This window comes from Tasmannia lanceolata, unplaced genomic scaffold (assembly GCF_043159265.1).
Source record: "Tasmannia lanceolata isolate RefF3 unplaced genomic scaffold, GAP_Taslan_0.1 ptg000006l, whole genome shotgun sequence".
Taxonomy (NCBI): domain Eukaryota; kingdom Viridiplantae; phylum Streptophyta; class Magnoliopsida; order Canellales; family Winteraceae; genus Tasmannia; species Tasmannia lanceolata.
In genome coordinates this window covers 44,212,705-44,236,276 of record NW_027518683.1, presented here as the reverse complement: position 1 = coordinate 44,236,276, position 23,572 = coordinate 44,212,705, and the positions used below count along the sequence as shown (strand labels likewise).

Genomic DNA, 23,572 nt, shown 5'->3' with positions numbered 1-23,572 from the left:
TTCCATATGAATGCATGCCCTCCCTCTCTCTCATCTGTCCAAATTCCAATTATTAGGCTTCTACAACACTTAAATTCATTAGACTGAATGTGGAGTAGAGGCAAGGAATTAGAGTGAAGGGAGTAGAGGTAAGGAAGCATGAAATTCTGATGTTGGATGAAGATTTGGAAGGGTTTAATTGAATTTAAACCCTTTCCCTACCATCTTCTTAGCATTTTGTATCAAAAAGTGAAATAAATAACAAATAGTTAACCATGTATGTGTCTGTTAATTAAAGGATTATTGTTCAGCCGAGTGATAAATCGATAAATTGCAAGCTCTTCTCCAATTTATGTTATTGTCTATACTTGTGTGTTTCTACTGGCTTATTGTTATTGAAAATTAACAGTAGGCAAGTAAGTCTTCTTTCAATTACAAAAATCATCTACTGTTCTTTGTGGTAATAAAAAAATTTGTACATATGTATGTATGAATATTTTGTTGGAAATTTATCGATACTTCGATTTTCATTATTTGTGGTAGTAAAAAATTTGTCAAGCTGATTCTTTATTTGTCGTCCCCGTGCAACGCACAGGTTTGCAACTAGTATATATATAAGTAAAGCGGAATCCTCTAAGTTGTGGTGCTGCCACGTTGTCTCTCTTTATATGGTCTTATGTACATCGTTTAGAATTCCAAACGTATTCCCAAATTTAGAAATACTAAACGTTTATACTATATATGATGATATACACAATTTATGTTTCCAAAACGCATAGATTTTTCACTTGCACGAGATAGAAACTACCTCCTTGCATTCCACGCTTTCAGTGCTATATTTTAGGAAAAAATTTGTATATATGTAAAATAGAATCTTGGACGACGTGGGTGTGCCACGTGTTAACCCATCTTTACAACGTATTTTAGCAAAATTAATTATTATTAGTTTCCTGCTTTTCACTTTCTAAGTCCTACTTTTTCGCACAAATATAGAAAAACAGCCCAATCGGTTTCTTTTTTCTGTCTTTTATTCTGAAGTTTCTTATTCGATATTATTAGATTTGGGCGGAGAGTGGCAGTCCAAAACGTTTGTAATCCTTTCCTGCTTTTTAGCTTAAATTGTTTCAAATCTTACTTTTTAGCTCAAATAATATGATCAGCCCAATCAGTTTCTTTTTTCTATCTTTTATTCTTGCCCAATCAGTTTCTTCCTTTCTTCCTCTCTTTCTCTCTATTATTATTATTATTATTATTATTATTAGTATTATTATTTTAATTTCTTGATTTTATTCTACTCAAACTCTTGAAGAAAACTAAACGGTTAAATCTCAAACCGATGAGAATCGCTTTTTTATTATGGTGGAGTAAGGTTTATTATCTTTAGATTTCATTTCCTCATTTTTGGATGGTTTGGAACAGTTATGATTAGGATCAAACTTTAAGATTTGTTATAAATTAAATATTTGAACCATTTCACTTTGGGTTAGGAGGATTGAAAAAAGAGAGAATATTAAGAAGTGGTTTCCGAGTGGAAGTAGGGACAACGTCCAATAGGTCTTTTCATTGTCCCTCAAGCCTCATGTCTCTATAAATGCAAGTTACTGTTCATATATAAATACCCCAACTGAAGGAGGAAGAGGGAGAGAGTCGTTCGATGTTGGGTTGTTTTTAAGACTTGGGCAATTAGAGGTGGGTGGGATGTGTTGGTAGGATTCTAATAGGATTGGGTATTCAAAATCCATTAAAAACTGTTCCCAAAAAAAACATCATGTGGAAAGGTGTGAAAACGTTCGACGTGTCCAGGATTTCGCAAGACCGTGAATCTTCCCAATTCAGGGCGATGAACTTTATCGAGATTTTCTTCCAATCAATCTCCAAGTCGGTTCACCAAATAAATTACTGCATGCAAGTTGGGTTCCCATGTTTCATTATGGTATTCTTTAAGCAATTTGTTCATTTTCTTCTTGCACTCCTATATATTTTTAATAAATTTTATTATTCATTTTATTTTTTGGCCGCCCCGTGCATCGCACGGGACTACAACTAGTTCAATAGTAAATGTATAGTGTGGATATAAGCTTTTTGAGAACCTTCCTCCAATTATCAAATCTTATAATAAATTCGAACTAGATTATGGCCTTTCTAAAACGAATTGTGTGACAGAGGGAGAGATCATAGGAGAACTTCATGCACCTAACTTTGAGAGGTGTAAGTTGGATTCCTTCCTAAATTTTGTTAGAAATGGATTCGGATTTGTTGTTAGGATTTTAATAGAAAGAGATTTCCTATTGGATCCTATATATTTAGGAAGAGAGAAAGTGGAAAAAGATTTCCATGCATACATTTAGGAAGCTTATTTGGTTAATCAGTTACAAGTGATTTTTTAGATTGAGAAATTAAAAACCTTAGGAAGTTTCTTAAAATGTCATGACTCGTAAAGGAGAAGGTTTGGTAGATTTTTGAGGAGCTTAAGGGAGAGTTTAAGAAATTTATTTAGGAATTTTCCTTCGATTGGTTTAGAATGATGAGATAGAGAGAGAGAGAGAGAGAGAGAGAGAGAGAGAGAGAGAGAGATAGAAGAAGAAAAAGATGAACACTGTTCTTTTAATGGTGGTAGCTGTACATTGGAGAAAATATTTGTCAGACAATTTCATCTTCTATTTGGGAATATCGGATGACACTCGATGATCGGATTTCAATTCAGGATGAAAGAGTCTGTAAGGTATGGTCTTCTTCCTTGAATTATGAGATTTCTTGCTTAACTTTTTTTTTTGATGGGCAAAAAAAATAAAAAAATAAGCAAGAAATCTCATAATTTGGACGAGTACTAAGAGATGACACATGAAATTTAAACACTCGTTCAAGTATGGATTGATTTCTACATCTACCTATTTAGTTAGCATCTAAAATTAGAAATAGAATTTTATCATGTATGTTAATTAAGAAGGTTTCTATACATCTCCACTCCTTTGTGACAGTTAAAAATGTTGATCTTATAAAATAAATGTTTTGATAAAAGAATTTGGGCATATCTCCAAAAGAAAAATTAAAAATTGAGTACATCTGAAAAACCTGAACGGGGCCTACACAGTAGATCATGGACTGACTGTCCCAGAGGCTTTATTTGAGTCAATCGACCATGGTGCAGCTCGGTTGACTGTCCCAGAGGCTTTATTTTCGGCCGATTTTCTTCCGAATAGGACCTTAGGGATTGGTCCTTGCACCTAAATCATTCTGTATGCGTGTATTAAGATGCGTTTCTTATTTTTGGGTATTTTTTATATTAGGTGGTTGATTTTAAGATCTGTGGGTGGATTTTGGTTTACTCACTCAAGGTAATTGATATAGTACTTTCCTAGTGTTTTACTTCGGAAACTACCCTTTTGATACAAATAAGGTTTGATACTTTGGGAGTGTAAATTATGATGGCACTTTATGTATTTTTTTATGTCACCTAAGATTTGGAATATTGGTCTAGCATACCTATTTTGAAATATTTCAATCATTTATATTCTCTTGCTTGCTGAATGGTTTCCGAACATTGTGTTAATGGAATTTCGGGATAAGTGGAGCCTTGACACATTTTGGTGACACATTTCAAGGCAACTTTATTACTTTTAAAAACTTATTTTGAAACTTACCATGCTATGGCGGCTGAACATACATTTTCTGACTCTGTGCATTCAGACACCTTTGTGCATGTTTTACAAATATCGTTGGGTAACTGTTTTGTTTGGGCTTTTGGTATCTCATGTTGGCTATGACCCCTTCCTTCCAGTGGGATGTGATACGTTGTTCTGCCAATGGGACATGATACATTGGCCTTGTCGTCTTGCATTCCGACGAATGCCTCCGACGGTCGCGAGTGACCTGCAGCGGGTCACTCTATTTGGTACTTCGGTACCCCACGATTATGTGTTATGATCTATAGCCTATCGATACGATTTTGATTTTTATATTCCATGCATAGCCTTGCTCTGGTTTATCTAGTCCCATGAAAGATGAGAATTTTCTGAAAATATACATTTTGATGCCTAGTCATGATTATCCACTTTGACTTACCAGTTTTGACGAATATGAGGATTTTGCTATTTTGCTTTGTGCTCAATCCCGAACATTGATTTTTGCACATGTTTATACTTAACCCCGCTCTGGTTTATTTGTTTGATAAAAAGTGAGAAGTTCTGAATATCTTTTATGACCAGCATTTCTGATTTGTCTTTACTCGAATAACTTATTTTAGCCTTTCTGTTTTTTGGCATGCTTAGACACAGCTAAGGCAGCACTATGTTACTTGCTGATTGTTAAGCTCACTATGTTGTTACCTTATGTTTTCAAATTATGAGATTTGACTTTCCATTGGAGGCAGGGAGAGTGCCTTCTTAGACTAGCCTTAGGGGTTCTGGTTAATTGAATCCATTATATCATTTGGTATGCGTGAGCAATTTATTTGTCTTGAATATTCAAAAGAATTCTAATGGCTCTTGTGGGTTTGGATATTAGTTATTTAAGAACGTGGAGATCTTCAGAATATCAAAGCACTCGTTTTGGAAATGATGGAAGGACATCGACGGTTTGTGGAAGGCCTGAACAAAATCAGGACAACAAATCGAAAAGGCGTGCACGGCGAAATAGAAAAAGAGGAGAAAAGAAGAAGGGAGAAAAAAATCAGCCAGAAGAAAAGGCAAAAAAGCCGCGAAAGAAAGTTCGTAGCTGAAGAATCTACCGCCATGGAAAAAATCCAACCCCCGGCCATTCGTTCATCAACGTCTAAATCATTCTAGAAAGACACAACGAAGGAGCTTTGATGAATGCCACGATGAGATCGTTTTAAAAATGGGGTTGTCTCAACCATTGATGATGACATACCGCAAGACAAAGAGAAAAAGAAAAGGCCGGAGACGGAAAACGACTTTTGGAAAATGCGCAAGATCTGATTTTTCATCAATTGGTTCGAAATCTCCAACCTTGAGGACAAGGTTTCTTTCAAGGTGGGTGGAATGTTACATACCAATATGGGTCCCACTCTGGGTAAAATAAAATAGTTTAGATATTCATTATTTTTAGATTTGCTAGGAGTCTTAGAGATAAGGATTATCTAGAATGGTTGGTGTTAGGTAGTTTTAGAGAAAGTGGTGACGTGAGTTTTTTATTTATAAATAAGATGTAAGCAGTCTTTGGAAATCAATGAAGGAGGATTGATCCTTCCCTCTAAGTGGATCAAGAGGCCGATCTTCCCTCTGAGAAGATCAAATCAGTTGCGAACCGATCTAGGTTCGTAACAAAGTATTAACTGGTGTTGAATATATGTGCGCACCCTTGTTTTAGGGATATTTATGTCTTTCCATATGTATCCACGCGTATATTAATATATGATGTGTGTGAGAGACAGTACGGTTCTCTCATTTTACTTCTTCTCTCTAAATTACTCTCATCTTCATCTTCAATGTAGCGTATAGCATCGTATTAGAGCGAGAAGTTTGAAGATCGAGATTAAAGTTACCTAACCCTAAACCTACAAACCCAATTTCTACTTTTCTCCCTAACCCTAATCGTAACTGTACCCTTTCCAAATCTCCAAACCCAAATCTTCAAATCCCCAAACCCATAACCACCACCACTAGAAGTGACCAAAATTCAATTTTCAAAACCCAAAATATATTTGCGCATACCCTAGCACCCTTTCCAAATCTCCAAACTCAAATCCCGAAATCCCCAAACCCATTGCCACCACCACTAGAAGTGACCAAAATCCAATTCTCCAAACTCAAAATAAAATATATATGCGCATACCTAAACACCCTAGCAAAAAAAAACCCCACTTTATGATTTTTACATCATCCAAACCCTAATCGCACTCCTAAACCCTAGTCGCACAATCCAAACCCTAATTCTCATCAACCCTAAACATAATCGCACCACCTCCTTTGGGGCCCTCATCCATTGATCGCACCCCCTTTCCTCCAATTTCGGCATCATATCCAAACCCTAATCCATTTATTTATACAAATCAGTCCCTAAAATTTCCCTTTCTTCACTTTTACTCATGTTCTAAACAACTATTAGTGGATATTTTCACTTTGTGGATGGTTCCGGGTGTTGGTGATTTGTTTTGATCGTGATATTAGTGTTGACTTGTGGTGTTGGTGATTATTTCAATCCCGGATCTTTTATTTGAGTACAATCTGAGTACATCTGAAAAACTTGAACGGGGCCTACACGGTAGATCATGGACTGAGACGGTCAATCGTCCAGGGATCTTTTATTTGAGTACAATCGACCATGGTGCAGCTCGGTTGACTGTCCCAGAGGCTTTATTTTCGGCCGATTTTCTCCCGAATAGGACCTTAGGGATTGGTCCTTGCACCTAAATCATTCTGTATGCGTGTATTAAGATGTGTTTCTTATTTTTGGGTGATTTTTGATATTAGGTGGTTGATTTTAAGATCTGTGGGTGGATTTTGGTTTACTCACTCAAGGTAATTGATATAGTACTTTCCTAGTGTTTTACTTCGGAAAGTATACAAATAAGGTTTGATACTTTGGGAGTGTAAATTATGATGGCACTTTATGTATTTTGTTTATCTCTCTTATGATTTGGAATATTGGTCTAGCATACCTATTTTGAAATATTTCAATCATTTATATTCTCTTGCTTGCTGAATGGTTTCTGAACATTGTGTTATTTCAAGGCAACTTTATTACTTTTAAAAACTTATTTTGAAACTTACCATGCTATGGCTGAACATACATTTTCTGACTCTGTGCATTCAGACACCTTTGTGCATGTTTTACAAATATGGTTGGGTAACTGTTTTGTCTGGGCTTTTGGTATTTCATGTTGGCTATGATACCTTCCCTCCAGTGGGATGTGATACGTTGTTCTGCCAATGGGACGTGATACATTGGCCTTGTCGTCTTGCATTCCGAGGAATGCCTCCGACGATCTCGAGTGACCTGCACCGAGTCACTCTATTTGGTACTTCGGTACCCCACGATTATGTGTTATGATCTATAGCCTATCGATAAGATTTTGATTTTTATATTCCATGCATAGCCTTGCTCTGGTTTATCTAGTCCCATGAAAGACGAGAATTTTCTGAAAATATACCTTTTGATGCCTAGTCATGATTATCCACTTTGACTTACTAGTTTGGACGAATATGAGGATTTGTCTTTACTCGAATAACTTATTTTAGCCTTTCTGTTTTTTGGCATGCTTAGACACAGCTAAGGCAGCACTATGTTACTTGCTGATTGTTAAGCTCACTATGTTGTTACCTTATGTTTTCAAGTTATGAGATTTGACTTTCCATTGGAAGCAGGGAGAGTGCCTTCTTAGGCTAGCCATAGGGGTTCTGGTTAATTGAATCCATTATATCATTTGGTATGCGTGAGCAATTTATTTGTCTTGAATATTCAAAAGAATTCTAATGGGTTTTCTGGGTTTGGATATTAGTTATTTAAGAACGTGGAGATCTTCAGAAGATCAAAGCACTCGGTTTGGAAATGATGGAAGGACATTGACGGTTTGTGGAAGGCCTGAACAAAATCAGAACAACGATCGAAAAGGCGTGCAAGGCGAAATAGAAAAAGAGGAGAAAAGAAGAAGGGAGAAAAAAATCAGCCAGAAGAAAAGGCAAAAAAGCCGCGAAAGAAAGTTCGTAGCTGAAGAATCTACCGCCATGGAAAAAATCCAACCCCCGGCCATTCGTTCATCAACGTCTAAATCATTCTAGAAAGACACAACGAAGGAGCTTTGATGAATGCCACGATGAGATCGTTTTAAAAATGAGGTAGTCTCAACCATTGATGATGACATACCGCAAGACAAAGAGAAAAAGAAAAGGCCGGAGACGGAAAACGACTTTTGAAAAATGCACAAGATCTGATTTTTCATCAATTGGTTCGAAATCTCCAACCTTGAGGACAAGGTTGCTTTCAAAGCGGGTGGAAGTTACGTACCAATATGGGTCCCACTCTGGGTAAAATAAATTAGTTTAGATATTCATTATTTTTAGATTTGCTAGGAGTCTTAGAGATAAGGATTATCTAGAATGGTTGGTGTTAGGTAGTTTTAGAGAAAGTGGTGACGTGAGTTTTTTATTTATAAATAAGATGTAAGGAGTCTTTGGAAATCAACGAAGGAGGATTGATCCTTCCCTCCGAGAAGATCAAATCAGTTGCGAACCGATCTAGGTTCGTAACAAAGTATTAACTGGTGTTGAATATATGTGCGCACCCTTGTTTTAGGGATATTTATGTCTTTCCATATGTATTCACGCGTATATTAATATATGATGTGCGTGAGAGACAGTACAGTTCTCTCATTTTACTTCTTCTCTCTAAACTCTCTTCTCTACTCTCATCTTCATCTTCAATGTAGCGTATAGCATCGTATTAGAGCGAGAAGTTTGAAGATTGAGATTAAAGGTACCTAACCCTAAACCTACAAACCCAATTTCTACTTCTCTCCCTAACCCTAATCCTAACTGTACCCTCTTCAAATCTCCAAACCCAAATCTTCAAATCCCCAAAACCATAACCACCACCACTAGAAGTGACCAAAATTCAAATTTCAAAACCCAAAATATATATGCGCATACCCAAATCAGTGTTCTTCAGATAAATAGTCCCACATTAAAATAAGAGAAAATGCATTTAAACAAAGGGATTTGCTAGGGACCATCGCAGAAGGCATTTCGTGATTAGGCCGTTGCATGTGAAAGTAGCCACATCAGAGGAATTAAACGAATAAGACAAAATATGAGCCTGTGTAGCTGCTCTCACATGCAACACCCGGGCGCAAAATGCCTTCTGTGATGCAAATCCCTTTGTTTAAATGCATTTTCAAAAGCTTTGAATGCAATAGACGATATCATTTGATTTTCCAAGAAACCATAGAATCTTCTTTTGCTTTGAATGCCCAAAGCCCATAAGGCCATAACTACCATTCCATAACTACCATTTACTTACTGAGAAATGATAGATGTGAGGGCTCTCTTTAGGCAAGGGCTAGAGAAGGGCGCTTGAATAGATCCACATCATTAAGTGCAACCAAATTCAGTTTCTCAACCGACTTTAAAAGTGACGTGGATCTATCTAGGGGCCCTTCTCCAGCCCTTGCATAAAGAGAGCCCTTGCATCTTTCATTCCTCATACTTATAACTTCTTGTTGAAAGAAAAGGTATAGTTTTTGGGCGGTGATAAATTCACCCGCTTCTATGACAAATTCATCTCATATTTTTCAAAATGGATGGTCCACGTATGGTGTGAATGGAATCTTGGTCCTGAAGTAGGGATAGGGGAACCTATCCTTATTGGGTTTTGTTAACGAGTGCCCCCGGGGCACTCGTTAAGGTGCTTTGAAAATGTAAAATATGCAATAAATTTGCATAGGGATTAAGAGTTTTACATGGCTTTTGAGTCATTTTTCTCAAAAAAGGTGTAGATTTACATTTTCAAAGCCCCTTAACGAGTGCCCCCGGGGGCACTCGTTACAAAACCCATCCTTATTTACCACACGGTAGTTTTTGTGTTGTCATTTTTTGAACTATCTGATCCCCCCATTTTACACCAATTATATCCTATTGAGAAGATTTTTGGGAAATTGTCTAATCTACTTCAAGGATCAACAAATGAATCTCTTAGGTCATTCAAATAGGTGGGCCCTACTATATTTTGTTTGCACCCTTGCAAAAATAAGATGAGAGCAAAGGGGGCTTCCATTGGCTGTACCTCATTGATCTTCTTCTTCCATTACAAAAGTTTTTCTCTGTTAATTTTTGGGTCTTTCAAAAGGATATATGTATGTAAAATCGAGACTGTTGATCTTTGATGTGATCGACATGATCGTTGAAACATCCCATGCGCAAAGTAAAGACTTTTCAAGGTGGAAAAATAAATAAGACATCATAGACCAAGGGCTGAGATTATTAGATTATTCAATTGATTTGGCCAGACTTAGGTCGTTGTCCGGACCTTACTTTCCATGCGTAAGTCTATTGATAAAGTTGATGCGTCCATGTCCCTCTGTGCTCACTTTTGATAAAAGTTTATGCTTCTTGTTAGAGAATATCAGATCTGATTGGATATGATTGGATTGTGGTGGATTAGGCAAATCATTTGGATTAGGATTACATCTTAGATTAGGTTTATCTCCTTCCATGTTTATCTGTAAGTGCTTATTTAAGCACAAGTTACCGATTAATGAAAGTATTCTAGATTAGTAGAAATCCAAATTCTACATGGTATCAGAGCAGGTCGGTCGGACCTAGCCTGAGCACAACCTTGGCTATTTCATTATCCGGCGGACGGCCGATTAGCCGCCATCCGCCGGGCACTACACCCATCATCCTATCTGCAAACCCAGACTTCTTGTCTTCTTTCGTAGCTTTCTCAAACATCTAATAAAATAGCTGCAAATCCAAATCATTTCTGCTTCCCTTCTCTGTTCAAGTTCAATATTCAACCGGATCTCCAACCCGTCAACAGTGTAACATTCGTCTACATACAGGGAGATATCAAATTGAAATTTGGATCTCACATTCTAAATCATTGGCCAATGCGTACTGGTCACCTGCGATGTCAAATCCGATTGCCGCAAACAGTTTTTTTTTAACTTCTCTGGTGTTTTTCTGCTCAGTATGCAATCTAATCCTCGTCCAAGCGGCGAAGGAGATAGGTGAGGTATTTGGACAAGAAGGTGTTTAATACCATTAAGAAAGAGAATGAGTGGCTGTTGGGTCTCTCGTATTTTGTAAAAAGGGTCAAAAGAGAAGGATGAAATCAACATCCTCTATTCTATTTCACAAACCCTGATTCATTCATCTTTAGCCCTATTAACCTCTCCTCCAGATTTGATAAGCACACCCCTTCCAGTCTCATATGTCCCCAAATTTCCAGTTTGATCATATCTTTCGCTCCCTCCTTTTGTCCTTAGACACCCCGTTTTTCATTTTTTGCCAAATAGCACCCATGCTTAAAGGAAAGGTTGCAGCATCACCCATTTCTCTATTTTCTCATTTCCTAAGCCTTGCACGCGAATGGTACGATCCCTCCGTCACCCTAGAATGAAAGAGGTGATCTCGTAGTTCTTGGTCTGTGAAGATGCGTTGTTAGGTGCTTTTTTCCCATTGAGGCCAAACCCATCTATGCTCGAGAGATAGTTGTCCATACACTGATAAGGGATGTATGGAATGGAAAATACCGGAACAGAAAAAATGGACAAGGAATAAAAATCTCACCGCTGATCCATTTGTAATACGTGAATGGGAGAAAAATCCGGATCAAACCTCTTAGATCTATTTACTTCGGCGAAAGAAAAAAAGGAGCTTTTCCAAAGCTTTGTTATTTTAGTTTCTTTGCACCCCTATCCATCTTCTTGGATTTTCTCTCTTGCCATAAATCCACCTCTCATATTGATAACAGCACCCCCATGTTTTAATCACGCCACCCATTTATTCCGATTTCATACTCTCATTGATAACCCTCCCCAAATTTGATATATGCACTCTTCTCCATGCCATGTCCTAAGATTCAAAGTTTTGTATTATCGTTGCAGCATTATTCTCAGCCGCAAACCGTCGCTTCTCTTCATTTTTTTTTCTTTCACCTATTCAGTTGAGGTACCCCTCTGTGGTGAGTGCCTGAAATAGGAGCTCTTCTCAATTGAGGGGCCTCTCTCCTTGAGGTTCGTGCCTGAGAGAGCAATTTCTCTCTTGTTCGGTATTCAAAATCGACCCATGATATCTGTCCATCGAGGCTTCCTTTTGGTCATCGAGGCTTTGGTCCATAGTGACCCACTTTTATGAGGTTCGGTAATCCAAAACCGGCCCATGATAATTCTCCCATCGTGGCTTGAGTTTGATTCAACCAACTAAGGTTCTTTGCAGCACATCAACAAAGCGGCACCTTCTTCGACAAACATGTGTTATTATCATTGGTGACTTCGGTCATCATCATCAAGGGATCTTCGTCATCCACTTTCGGCAGTGTGCATTGCATTTTGATTAAATTTGCAATTTGGGGAATTCAATTGTATTGGGGAATTTCATTGTAATCAAACGTATGTTTACGTTTGAGGGGGCATGTTAGAGAATATCATATCTGATTGGATATGATTGGATTGTGGTGGGTTAGGCAAATCAGTTGGATTAGGATTACATCTTAGATTAGGTTTATCTCCTTCCATGTTTATCTGTAAGTGCTTATTTAAGCACAAGTTACTGATTAATGAAAGTATTCTAGATTAGCATAAATCCAAATTCTACACTTCTTGTCTCTCAGTGCACTCGCTTCATTATTTTCTCCATTGGTTCTTTCTTGAGATTTTCTTCTTTTGGTATGGCAGAAAAAGCACAAATATTTGAATCCCCTATTCTTGATGCATTGTATTGGCCGTGAGTATATGTTAGTAGAGGGAATACACGTGCCCCCCACTTAATAATTAATATTTTTCAATATATTATACAAAATAGGCATATTACATATTAGAGATCCAAATGAATATATGTTTGAGTTTTCGTGAAAATACACATACACAAGTAAAAAAAGAATAATGGATCTCACCAATATGGATTATATCTAAACCATTCATTTGTTAGCCCTTGTGTAGATAGGCCTTGTCTCAAAAAATTTCACTCTAGTTGTTCAATTTATGTTGGTTTTTATTTTTGAACTTTCTAAACCGCCCATTTTACGCCAAATATATTGATGGTTTATGACCATCCTAGCTATGAAAAAGATTTTTGGGAACATGGTCTATCTATTGCAAGATTAATTAAAGAATTTCTTAGATTAACTAATAGGTGGGCCTTACTATACATTTTTTTTGCACGTGTTTTTTCTCCACAAAAATACATAATTTAAATTCTCTTACTGCAGAAGGACTCTTCGGAAGACCCATCTAATTCTCCCAACTATTCTACAAGTTAAATCCTAGGCAAATTTTGTCTCCTCCGTATTGACTACTTATACCACTAATCTACAAGGTAACTACCTGTATCCAAACAGAGCCTAAACCTAGAGTGAATGGAATTTCTAAAATTTGACTAATCCACATGAATTAGGGAAAACCTATCTTTTCTTTTGAGTGCGGGGAGTCGGCTTGACAAATTTGACTAGTCCCCATATTGTGTGAATGAAATCCCAATCCCAAAATAGGGATAGGAAAAACCTATCCTTCTTTTCCGCCTGATTTTTTGAATTACCTGAACTGTCCATTTTACACCAAATATATTGGAGGGTTAAGATCATCTTGTGAAAAAGATTTTTGGGATAGTGTCTAATCCACACAGTTGAATGTATTGGATATACAAATAGGTGGTGGACCTTATGTTACTTTTTTTCCGCATGTATTTCCAAGAAAATGCATGTTAAAATCATCTATTACATAAGTTTTGGGGTCGTGATAAATTCACCCCTTCTATGATGAATGCACCCCCGTATTTTTCAAAATGTGAGTCCGTCTTTAGATTGGAGGGTTAGGACCATCCTATGGGAATGATTATTGGGGCACAACCTATTTACATTGTGGCCCATCAAATACGCGGTTTGGATCAACCTATAGTGTGGACTGTACAGTCCATTTTTGAAAAATACGGGGTGAATCCATCCTAAAATGTGGTGAATTTATCACTAATTTTTCTGTGAAACAAGTGATGTCCAATCTCTGTCAAGGTCAACTAATTTTTGGGTCCTTCAAACGGATATTTACTTAAAATCGAGACCGTTGATCTTTTATACCATTATGATGTAATCTACAATCTGACAATCGAGATAATCAGTGTACATGAGTTCTAACTTCTAAGGTAGTTATTATGTATTGAAAATGAAAGAGTCCTTGTATGTTTTCTAGGGCCCTTTATGCCGGGTTAATTCTCGAAGAGTCGTTGCACTTATGGGACTACAATTGTGTTTAATGTGGTTAGCTATTTTAGGATGTGGCTTGTGTCTATAAGTATGTATTAATCTGTGTAGAGATTGAATGGAAAAGGTAAAAGAAGAAGAGTACTAGAGATTTAGAGAATGGAGAAGAACACCAAGTTTATGGGAAATGGGAGATCAAAGCTAAGGCTTATTCAATGGAGGGTTCAGATCAATCAAAGGTGGGACCCACAATGCCATGGAGGACATATCCATGTTAGGTGAAGACCTTACCTAACATCGTTTTCTTTTTTGTTTGTTGATTAAACTATGTAATAAACCATTAAAGCAAAGCATTAGGTGAAAGAATTAAAAAAAGAGACTTTCATCAGACGGAAGAATAAGAGAGTATTCTAATTTCTATACATTGAGGCGGCCCAAAAAAACAAAAACAGAGTTTATTATATGGTGTGCCAGCCCAAACAATACGTAATCCGTCCAACATACCTAAGGTAGACATAGTAATTGCCTAGCACACCTTATGAGACTTTCTCTCCTTTCTTTTTTTTATTCCTTTCGGTGTATTGCCTTTCAAAAAGTCAATTAAACCTTTTAAAATTCTCTTAGCTGGTTTCCTCCTTGACATTATCTGCGTGTCTTGTTGTTTGATTGCTTTGAATTGGTTCTGCAAAGGCCATCTCTTGTAAGAAGAAGAAAGACAAAGCAGGTGCACACACATTTCTAATTGCTATTCCTTCCACCATTCATTTGTTAGCCCTTGTGTCCATAGTAGGGCTGCAACTCGAGCCGGGTTTTACCCGACCCACATCGACCCGACCCGAAAATAGCCTGGGTTGGGTTCAGGTTTCATGGGTTTCGGGTCGAGCCGGGTTGGGCATTCAAAAGCCGGCATGAATCTCGGGTCGAGCCAGGTTTGAAGGGGCCCGACCCGACCCGAGTTACATAAGTTATAGTATGTACATTTTTTTCTATTGTTAGTTAAAAGTTAAAAGTGAAAACCCACGCACCCACTGTTATTGTATGTGAGTGTAATTTCTACTTCTATGAGTTGAGTTGATTCAAGTGTTTGATTGTAATTACAACATTGTTTGATTACAGCATTGTTTGATTCAAGTGTAATGTGAGTGTAATTATATCATTGTTTGATTCAAGTGTACTGTGAGTGTAATTTCTACTTCTATGAGTTGAGTTGCCTTGCCAAACAAGAATTTTCCTTAAAAAATTACGTCAACATGAAAAAACCCGACCCGACCCGAGATTTATCATGGGTAGGGCCGGGTTTGGGAATCGTGGGTTTTCCGGAAAAAAACCCGACCCGACCCGACCTGAGATATTTCTCGGGTAGGGTTGGGTTCTCCAAAACCCGACCCGCCCGACCCGAGTTGCACCCCTAGTAGATAGGCCACGTCTCAAAATTTTTCACTCTAGTTGTTCAATTTATGTTGGGACATGGTCTATCTATTGCAAGATCAATAAAAGATTTTCTTAAGTTAACTAGTAGGTGGGCCATACTATACATTTTTTTAGCACAAGTTTTTGTTTTTCCACAAAAAAGTACATAATTTAAAATCTCTTACTACAAACGGACTGTTCGGAAGACCATCTAATTTCCCCACTATTCTATAAGTTAAATCCTAGGCAAATGTTTGTCTCCTCCGTATTGACTACTCATACCACTAATCTACAAGGTAACTACCTATATCCAAACAGAGCCTAAACCTAAAGTGAATGGAATTTCTAAAATTTGACTAATCGGCATGAATTAGGGAAAACCTATCTTTACTTTGAGTGGGTGAGTCGGCCTGATGAATTTAACTAGTCCCCATATTGTGAGAATGAAATCCCTATCCCAAATAGAGATGGGAAAAACCTATCATTCTTTTCCGTGTGATTCTTTGAATTACCTGAACCATCCATTTTACACCAAATATATTGGAGGGTTAAGATCATCTTGCGAAGAAGATTTTTGGGATAGTGTCTAATCTACACAGTTGAATGTATTGGATATACAAATAGGTGGTGGACCTTAAGTTACTTTTTTTCCCTATGTATTTCCAAGAAAATGCATGCATGTTAACATCATCTATTACGTAAGTTTTGGGGTCGTGATAAATTCACCCCTTCTATGATGAATGCACCTCGTATTTTTCAAAATGTGAGTCCCTCATTAGATGGGAGGGTTAGAACCATCATATAGGAATGTTTTTTCGGGCACAACCTATTTACAATGTGGTCCATCAAATGGGCAGTTTGGATCAACCTATAGTGTGGACTGTACAGTCCATTTTTGAAAAATACGGGGTGATTCCATCCTAAAATGTGGTGAATTTATCACTAGTTTTTCTGTGAAACAAGTGGTGGCCAATCACTGTCAAGGTCAAACACTTAATTTTTGGGTCCTTCAAACGGATATTTACTTAAAATCGAGATCGTTGATCTTTCATACCATTATGATGTAATCTACAATCCGACAAATTTGACTAACCCGCGTGTGCTTCATTACTTTTGATTAAACTTGGTTCTTCTTCTTCTCTCTCTCACTGCTCTCTCTCTCTCACTGTAGACAAACATCTGGGATTTTCTTGTTTCCTTAGGAGAAAGTATGGCAGAAATGGTACAAATGTTTGTATCCTCTGTTCTTGGTGCACTGTTTGGCAATCTGACGGAATCGGCAATACAAGAAATGAAATCAATATGGGGTGTTGGTGTTGAGGAGGAGGTGGAAAAGTTAGAGAGGAAAGTGAAATTAATTCAAGGCGTGATTGAAGATGCTGAGGAAAAGCAATTTGACTCTAAGGCTGTTGGAAGTTGGCTTCGAGAACTCAAGAATATCGCCTACGACGCTAATGACATATTGGACGATGTTGCTTTGGAAGCTCAATCAAGCAAGAGACAGAAGGTAGGGGTTGTCCGGTACTTCTCCTCTATTTTCCAGTACGAACGTAACATAGCACGTGAGATAAGGGAGATTAGTGGAAGGTTAGATGTGATTGTAAAGGATGGACATGACCTCCATCTCGAAATTAGAAGAGATGGAGGGAGGGGTTCCCAAATCGAACAGGAGCGACGGGAAACTAGCTCTTTGGTAGACGAATCTGATGTGATTGGTAGACAAGTCGACAAAGACAAAATCATACAATTGTTGGTTTCAGATGATGATAAATTGTACTCTGCTATTCCCATAGTTGGCATGGGTGGGGTTGGGAAGACTACTCTTGCTCAATTCGTCTACAACGATCAGAGGGTCAAGACGCATTTTGGGCTCAGAGCGTGGGCTTGTGTGTCTGATGATTTTAATCTACTGAGAATAACAAAGGCACTTGTTGAATCTGCACTTGTTGAATCTGCAAGTGGAAGCAACTGTGATCTCTCAAACCTGGATGCCGCACAGCGTTGTCTCGAAAAGAAACTCAACGGTAAGAAATTTTTAATTGTTCTCGATGACGTGTGGGGTGAAAATCAAATTCATACTCATTGGGACACTCTACGAGTTCCCTTTGGAGTTGGAGAGAAAGGAAGTAAAATTATCATTACTACACGAGATGAAAGGGTTGCAAGGATGTTGGGCACAATTCCTTCCCACCATTTGGAGGTTTTACCAGATGCTGATTGTTGGGAATTGTTTACTCGGCGTGCTTTTGCCGGAGGGGTTTCAAATGCCTTTCCGGAACTGCAGGAAATCGGTAGGCAAATTGTGAAGAAATGCAAAGGCCTGCCTTTGGCAGTAAAGACATTGGGGGGAATCTTGTCTTATAAAAGGACTGTGAGCGAGTGGGAAAGGATTTTGACAAGCGAAATATGGAAGGATGATGATAATAAAATTTTGCCAGCTTTGAGATTGAGCTATTGTCACCTGCCAACCAATCAAAAGCATTGTTTTGCCTATTTTGCCAAATTTCCTAAAGATCATTGGTTTGAGAAAGATGTGTTGGTCCGACAATGGATGGCTACGGGCTTCATTCAACCCAAAGGAAGCACACTCCTAGAAGACATAGGTGGGGAGATATTTGATGATTTATTACTAAAGTCTTTCTTTCAATGTTCTAATCAAAGCTTCTTTCTGGGGACTTCAATATACGTGATGCATGATTTAATGCATGATCTAGCAGAATCTGTCTCAGGGGATGAATGTTGTAGAATGGAAGACGGTATGCCACGAAGCATCCCTGAAATGGCACGTCATTTATCATGGACTGACGTCAAAGAGGGTTCAATGTCTTTGGAGGCCTTGAGCAAATTTAAGAGATTGCGCACTTTACGACTGAGGATTCCATCTTCCATTGACAACCAGATTCTCAATGATGCATTGATGGAGTTGAGATGCCTGTGTGTATTGGATTTGAATGGATCTGCAATCGACAAGTTGCCGGATTCGATTGGCCATTTGAAACATCTACGCTACCTTGACCTCTTTCGCACGAAGATAGAGAGGCTGCCTGAATCAGTAACTAGTCTCTGTAATTTGCAAACGCTAGGTCTGAAATATTGCTCTAATCTTAAAGGGCTACCCAAAGGTATCACGAATCTAGTTAATCTACGGCATATTGTTTCAGAGTCGATTCCTTTGCCAGGAATTGGAAAATTAACTTCGCTCCAAACATTGCCGCCTTTCAAGGTGTGCGAAGAGAGTGGTTGTCAGATAGGAGAGTTGAAGAACCTGAGTAACATTAAAGGAAGACTTGAAATTTCGGGTCTCGAGCATGTGCAAAACATAGAGGAGGCTAAAGAAGCCAATTTGAAAGATAAGGAATACCTTAACGAGTTGAGATTGAAATGGCACCGAAATGACAGGTCAAAAGATGGAAGAGTCAATGATGATGGGGTATTGGAAGGCCTCCAACCCCATGCCAACCTCAAAATATTACATATAAAATCCTACGGCGGTGTCAGTTTTCCAAGTTGGATGTCACATCTCTCCAATCTGACTTGCATTACCGTTGAGGATTGTAGAAATTGCGAACATCTCTTTCCTCTTGATTGCCAGCTACCTTCTCTTTGTAAGCTCACCTTACAGAACTGCCCCAAGCTGCAGGAGTTGCCCGCTGACCTTCCTGCCGTCACAGAGTTACTTATAAATGGTTGCCGAGAATTGAGTGCCCTTCCGAGGATCCCATCTGTTTGTGACTTAAAACTTTTTAGTTGTGGCGTGAAGATGCTATTAAGCTTGACAACGCCTTGCTTTACCTCTCTTGAGAGGTTAAGCATAAATAGGTGTGATCAGTTGGAGTGTTGTCTCGAGGAGGTCTCTTTGCAAGATCTAACCTCTCTCCAACATTTGCAAATCTATAACTGCTCACGACTAAAGTCCTTGGGATATGGAGAGGGGGGGCTTCCCACCACGCTCAAATCTCTAAGAATTGTCGGATGTCCTAATCTCAAGTCCATGCCTAGTCGGCTGGAAAACCTCACCTCCCTTGTAGAGTTATCCATTGCTACTCAACTCCCGCTTTTCTCAAAAGAGTCAGCACTGCCCATGACAATTCAAGACTTTCAAATATTTTCATGTGACAATCTCATGTCCTTGCCCAAGGGGATGCAAAGCCTCACCTCTCTCAAAAAATTGGTAATCCGTGAATGTCCTCAACTCCATTCCTTGTTTCCAGATGATGAAAATAATGACTATGGGTTGCCCACCACGCTCAATACTCTAGAAATCTTCTCTTGTCTTAATATCAAGTCCTTGACCAAGGGGATGCAAAGCCTCACCTCTCTCAAAAACTTGGTAATCCGTGAATGTCCTCAACTCCATTCCTTGTTTCTAGATGATGAAAATAATGACCATCGGCTGCCCACCACGCTCAATACTCTAGACATCTCCACTTTTCCTAATCTCAAGTCCTTGCCCAAGTGGATGCAAAGCCTCCTCCCCTGCCTCAAAGAATTGAAAATAAAAGATTGTCCTCAACTCCATTCCTTGTTTCTTGATGATGAAAATAATGACCATGGGCTACCCACCACGCTCAATTACCTAGAAATCTCTTCTTGTCCTAATCTCAAGTCCTTGCCCAAGGGGATGCAAAGCCTCACCTCTCTCAGAAATTTGATAATCAATAGTTGTCCTCAACTCTTTTCGTTGTTCCCTGATGATAACAACAATGATTATGGGCTGCCCACCACTCTCGTCTCTCTTTCCATCAACCGTTGCAAAAATCTCAAGTCCTTAACCAATGGGATGCAAAACCTCACATCCCTCAATCATTTACATATTAGTTACTGTCCTGAAATATCATCCTTGCCAGAAGATGGCCTCCCCACTACATTTACACGTTTGCATATTGTTGGATGTCCTAAATTGAAGGAATCATGTCAAGAGAACGACGGCCAAGATTGGCCCAAGATACAACACATCCCCCAATTTATCTGCAGATAATCGTCATCTAGACAAAGGTGCGTCCTCTTTCCCCGTTTAAACATTTTCTACCATTGGATTACTCTCAGTTCCTCTACCTTGCCATCCACAACCATGACAGGTAAACAAAGATGAGTATTTTTTTCATTTTCATTAACACAAAATTGGAGCACGTCTCTGTCTGCCTTTTTTGTATGATTCTTCATGGTTTTTTTTTTTTTTTTGAAATATTCCAAAGATTTACTATTTAACTCTGGAATCATTAAAAATGCTCTCTTTTTTAAGTAAGTTTTCGAAAAATAAGAATTGGGATTCTAAACAGTACCGTGTTGGATTGTATATGCTCTCTGTTTTAGAACTAATGTTTTCCGAAAAAGAGGAATGCTAAACTGAAGAGCGCCCTTGCCCGCCCTTACAAAATTAAAGGGCAAGGGCGCTCCCATTGGATCCATTTTGCAAACTGTATTTATTATGGCATTGAAAAAGGCAAAATTAAAGGAATCATAAATGCTTATAAATGATGTTTGGCAACATGGATCCAATGGGAGCGCCCTTGTGCTTGTTTTTTTTGCAAAGGGGGGTGATAAATTCTTATAGATAGGATGTGCCCAAAAATTCAACTTCATAGGATCATCCTAACCCTTCCATTTATTTAGGTTAAAATTGAGGGGTATAAACCTCCATAAATTTGCCCATTTTTAACCTCCACAAATGGAAGGGTTAGGATGATCCTATGAAGTTGATTTTTTGGGCACATCCTATCTATACGAGGGCCTATCAAATGAATGCTTTGGATCATCCAAACAATGTGGGCCCCTTATATTTGTGAGCTCTAGCTCATATAAGTTTATATGAGCTCTAGCTCACAAACATTTATATATATATATATATATATATATATATATATAGAGAGAGAGAGAGAGAGAGAGAGAGAGAGAGAGAGAGAGAGAGAGAGGAACTCCCCCCATTGACTTTCAACTGAAATATAAAGGAGGGGGTATTCCCCAAGTCGTTTTTCTAACCTCTCTTTCATACAGATATGAATGGAAAAAAATATATATAGGGCTCTCATGAAAAAAAAATTTTACATTCCTCTTTCCTCTATGATTTTTTTTAAAGATATATATCTTTCCACTATGTTATAATTGGAATTTCTCTCTCTTCCATCTCTCTCATTATCTTCCTTGATCTTAAAAAAAGAAAAAGAAAGAGATGTTCTCACGAAAGGAAAGAAAAGCAAAAAAAAGGATTTCTAACCATTGTAAATGGCCGGTCAGCAAACCTATTGTAGCTTAACTTAAGCAAACCAAGCCTTAGAAAGGAAATCCAGTCAGTCGGGAAGGAAAAGCAAGTCAGGAAAGGAAAGGAAAGTCAGTAGCTAATGCTAAAAGTGTCTCGGCTAACCTTCAAGGTCTCTAACTCCCCGACTCAGAAAGCTTCTGCTTATCCCCCCCACCCCACTGTTGTTTGTAGAATTTGAAATGTGAATTAGATTTGAGGTTATGAATAAATCACACTTGTTAACAATAATATCCACCGTAGATTTATCATGTTATGCATGAAGATTAGACTAACCATGATAATTTGGAAGTTTCTAGTCTGAATTTAATTTGGGGCTAAATGATTGTGAAATTTTATGAAAATTTTGGAGGTTTTGCTTAATAACAGTGATTAAGGTAAGTTTATAAATATGTTAGGCATTTGGATTAAGATTTAACATTAATTTTGGATTAATTTCCCTAAATTTGATTTTAAAGATGAAGATTTTAATAGTTTTCCAATTTTGGGGGTTTAATATTTACAATAATAGTAATAATAGAAAGGGGAAAGGAATGCGGAGAAAGGAATTGAATTTTTGGGTGTACATATTACAGACAAGTTTAAGTGTGCAGTTGAATTTTGAATTTTTTAAATTTTATTAATTATAGGATTAGATGAAGAAGCTTAAAACAATTTACAAGCGATTACTTAGGCATTATTAGGCTGTGTGTGAAACGTAAGTGATCTTCTACCTTTTCTAGTTATTTGCAACATGATATTACTAAAATATGTTATATTGATATAACTAATGAAAAGTGATCCTACAGTTGAATTATATTTGACAACTAAAATTTGTTTTAGATTAATTTCTTCTTCTTCTTTTTATCATAACTATTATTTATTATAAACTCCATATAAGTTTTGGACTATCAGAGTATAATATAAGTGGCATCCAGATGGTATTACTTCTGACTACAAGGGTTATATGTAATTTTTATTCTAACCCTTCCACAAGAGCAATATGTCGTAAGAGCGATAGAGTATGGCCAATTGTTTGGAATTTGTTTGTCAATTGTCGTAAAGTCAATTGTTTTGAATTTGTTTGTCAATTGTTCCATGCAAGTGAAGCTTGTAAAACTGTGTAAGATTTGACTGGGAACTCTCATTGTTTTACAAAAGAAAAATATTTTTACTTCAGAAATCTCTGTTCTAAAATGTTTTATCTTACATTCTTGATCTGGCTAGCTAAGGTTGGTGGCTACTTACTTGACTATCTAGCTCACTCTGTATTTATTTTGTTACAGATGACCTGGGTTGATTGACTCCAATGCTTGCGGGAATACTGAGGAGTTTCATGGACGCTTGAAAAGTTAAATGTTAGAATTTGCTTAGAGACAAGACAGTTTATTTAAATTTGTTATTACTATTTTTTTGTTATTTGGGAGTTTGTCATATCTGTTATAGATTATAACCTCATTATGTTTGGAAGTTCATATTTTATTTTTTATCGAGGAGTTATTTAGGGAGTCATGGATTTCTTTTATTGCGGATTGTGACCTCGTTTTGTTGGATTTAGTTTATTAAATTATTATTGATATGTTTTGGAATTGTTCTGGTATGAAAGTTTAAAATGCAAATTGAGACCTTGCATGTTTATGCGACGAGCCCTTTGGGGCTCGACTGGTACGATCCCTCCTTCAACCCAAAATGAAAGGGGTGATCTTGTAGTTCTTAGTCTGTGAAAGAATTATTGCAGATCCAATAATAAGAAGCTAGATTGAAGTTTGTCAAGGAAGCCCCCCAAAAAAGAAGTGGCTTAGCTATACTTTCTTAATATAATAGGATGTAATTACAATATAAAATTTTGCTAGAAACTTGCTTATCAAACCCCACCTTTTTTTAAAGTGAAAGCTAAGGTTACCATCATTAAAATAAAAGCAAGAAAATTGAGGAAAAAGTAGAAGGGAGAAAAGCTATTCCACAGAAGGAGATATGAAAGTAATAACAGAAAAGGTAACTAGTGCTTGTATTTTAGGCATTCACCTCAATGATGGGCATACAAACAAGGACAACAACTGTCGAAGCTCTTATTACTTT

The 23,572-nt window shown here is 37.7% G+C and overlaps 1 protein-coding gene across 1 annotated transcript; it reads left to right on the top strand.

Annotated features, from left to right (window-relative positions):
• Positions 1-16,395: 16,395 nt before the first annotated feature.
• On the top strand, positions 16,396-23,082 carry LOC143880345 (putative disease resistance protein RGA3). Its single transcript, XM_077383245.1, has 2 exons — positions 16,396-20,253; positions 22,780-23,082. Exon 1 carries the CDS (start codon positions 16,469-16,471, stop codon positions 20,234-20,236), a length of 3,768 nt encoding a protein of 1,255 aa, XP_077239360.1. The 5' UTR covers positions 16,396-16,468; the 3' UTR covers positions 20,237-20,253; positions 22,780-23,082.
• Positions 23,083-23,572: the final 490 nt, after the last annotated feature.

Coding starts and splice junctions, on each gene's coding strand:
- LOC143880345 (XM_077383245.1), top strand. CDS start 16,469: ATGGCAGAAATGGTACAAATGTTTGTATCCTCTGTTCTTGGTGCACTG.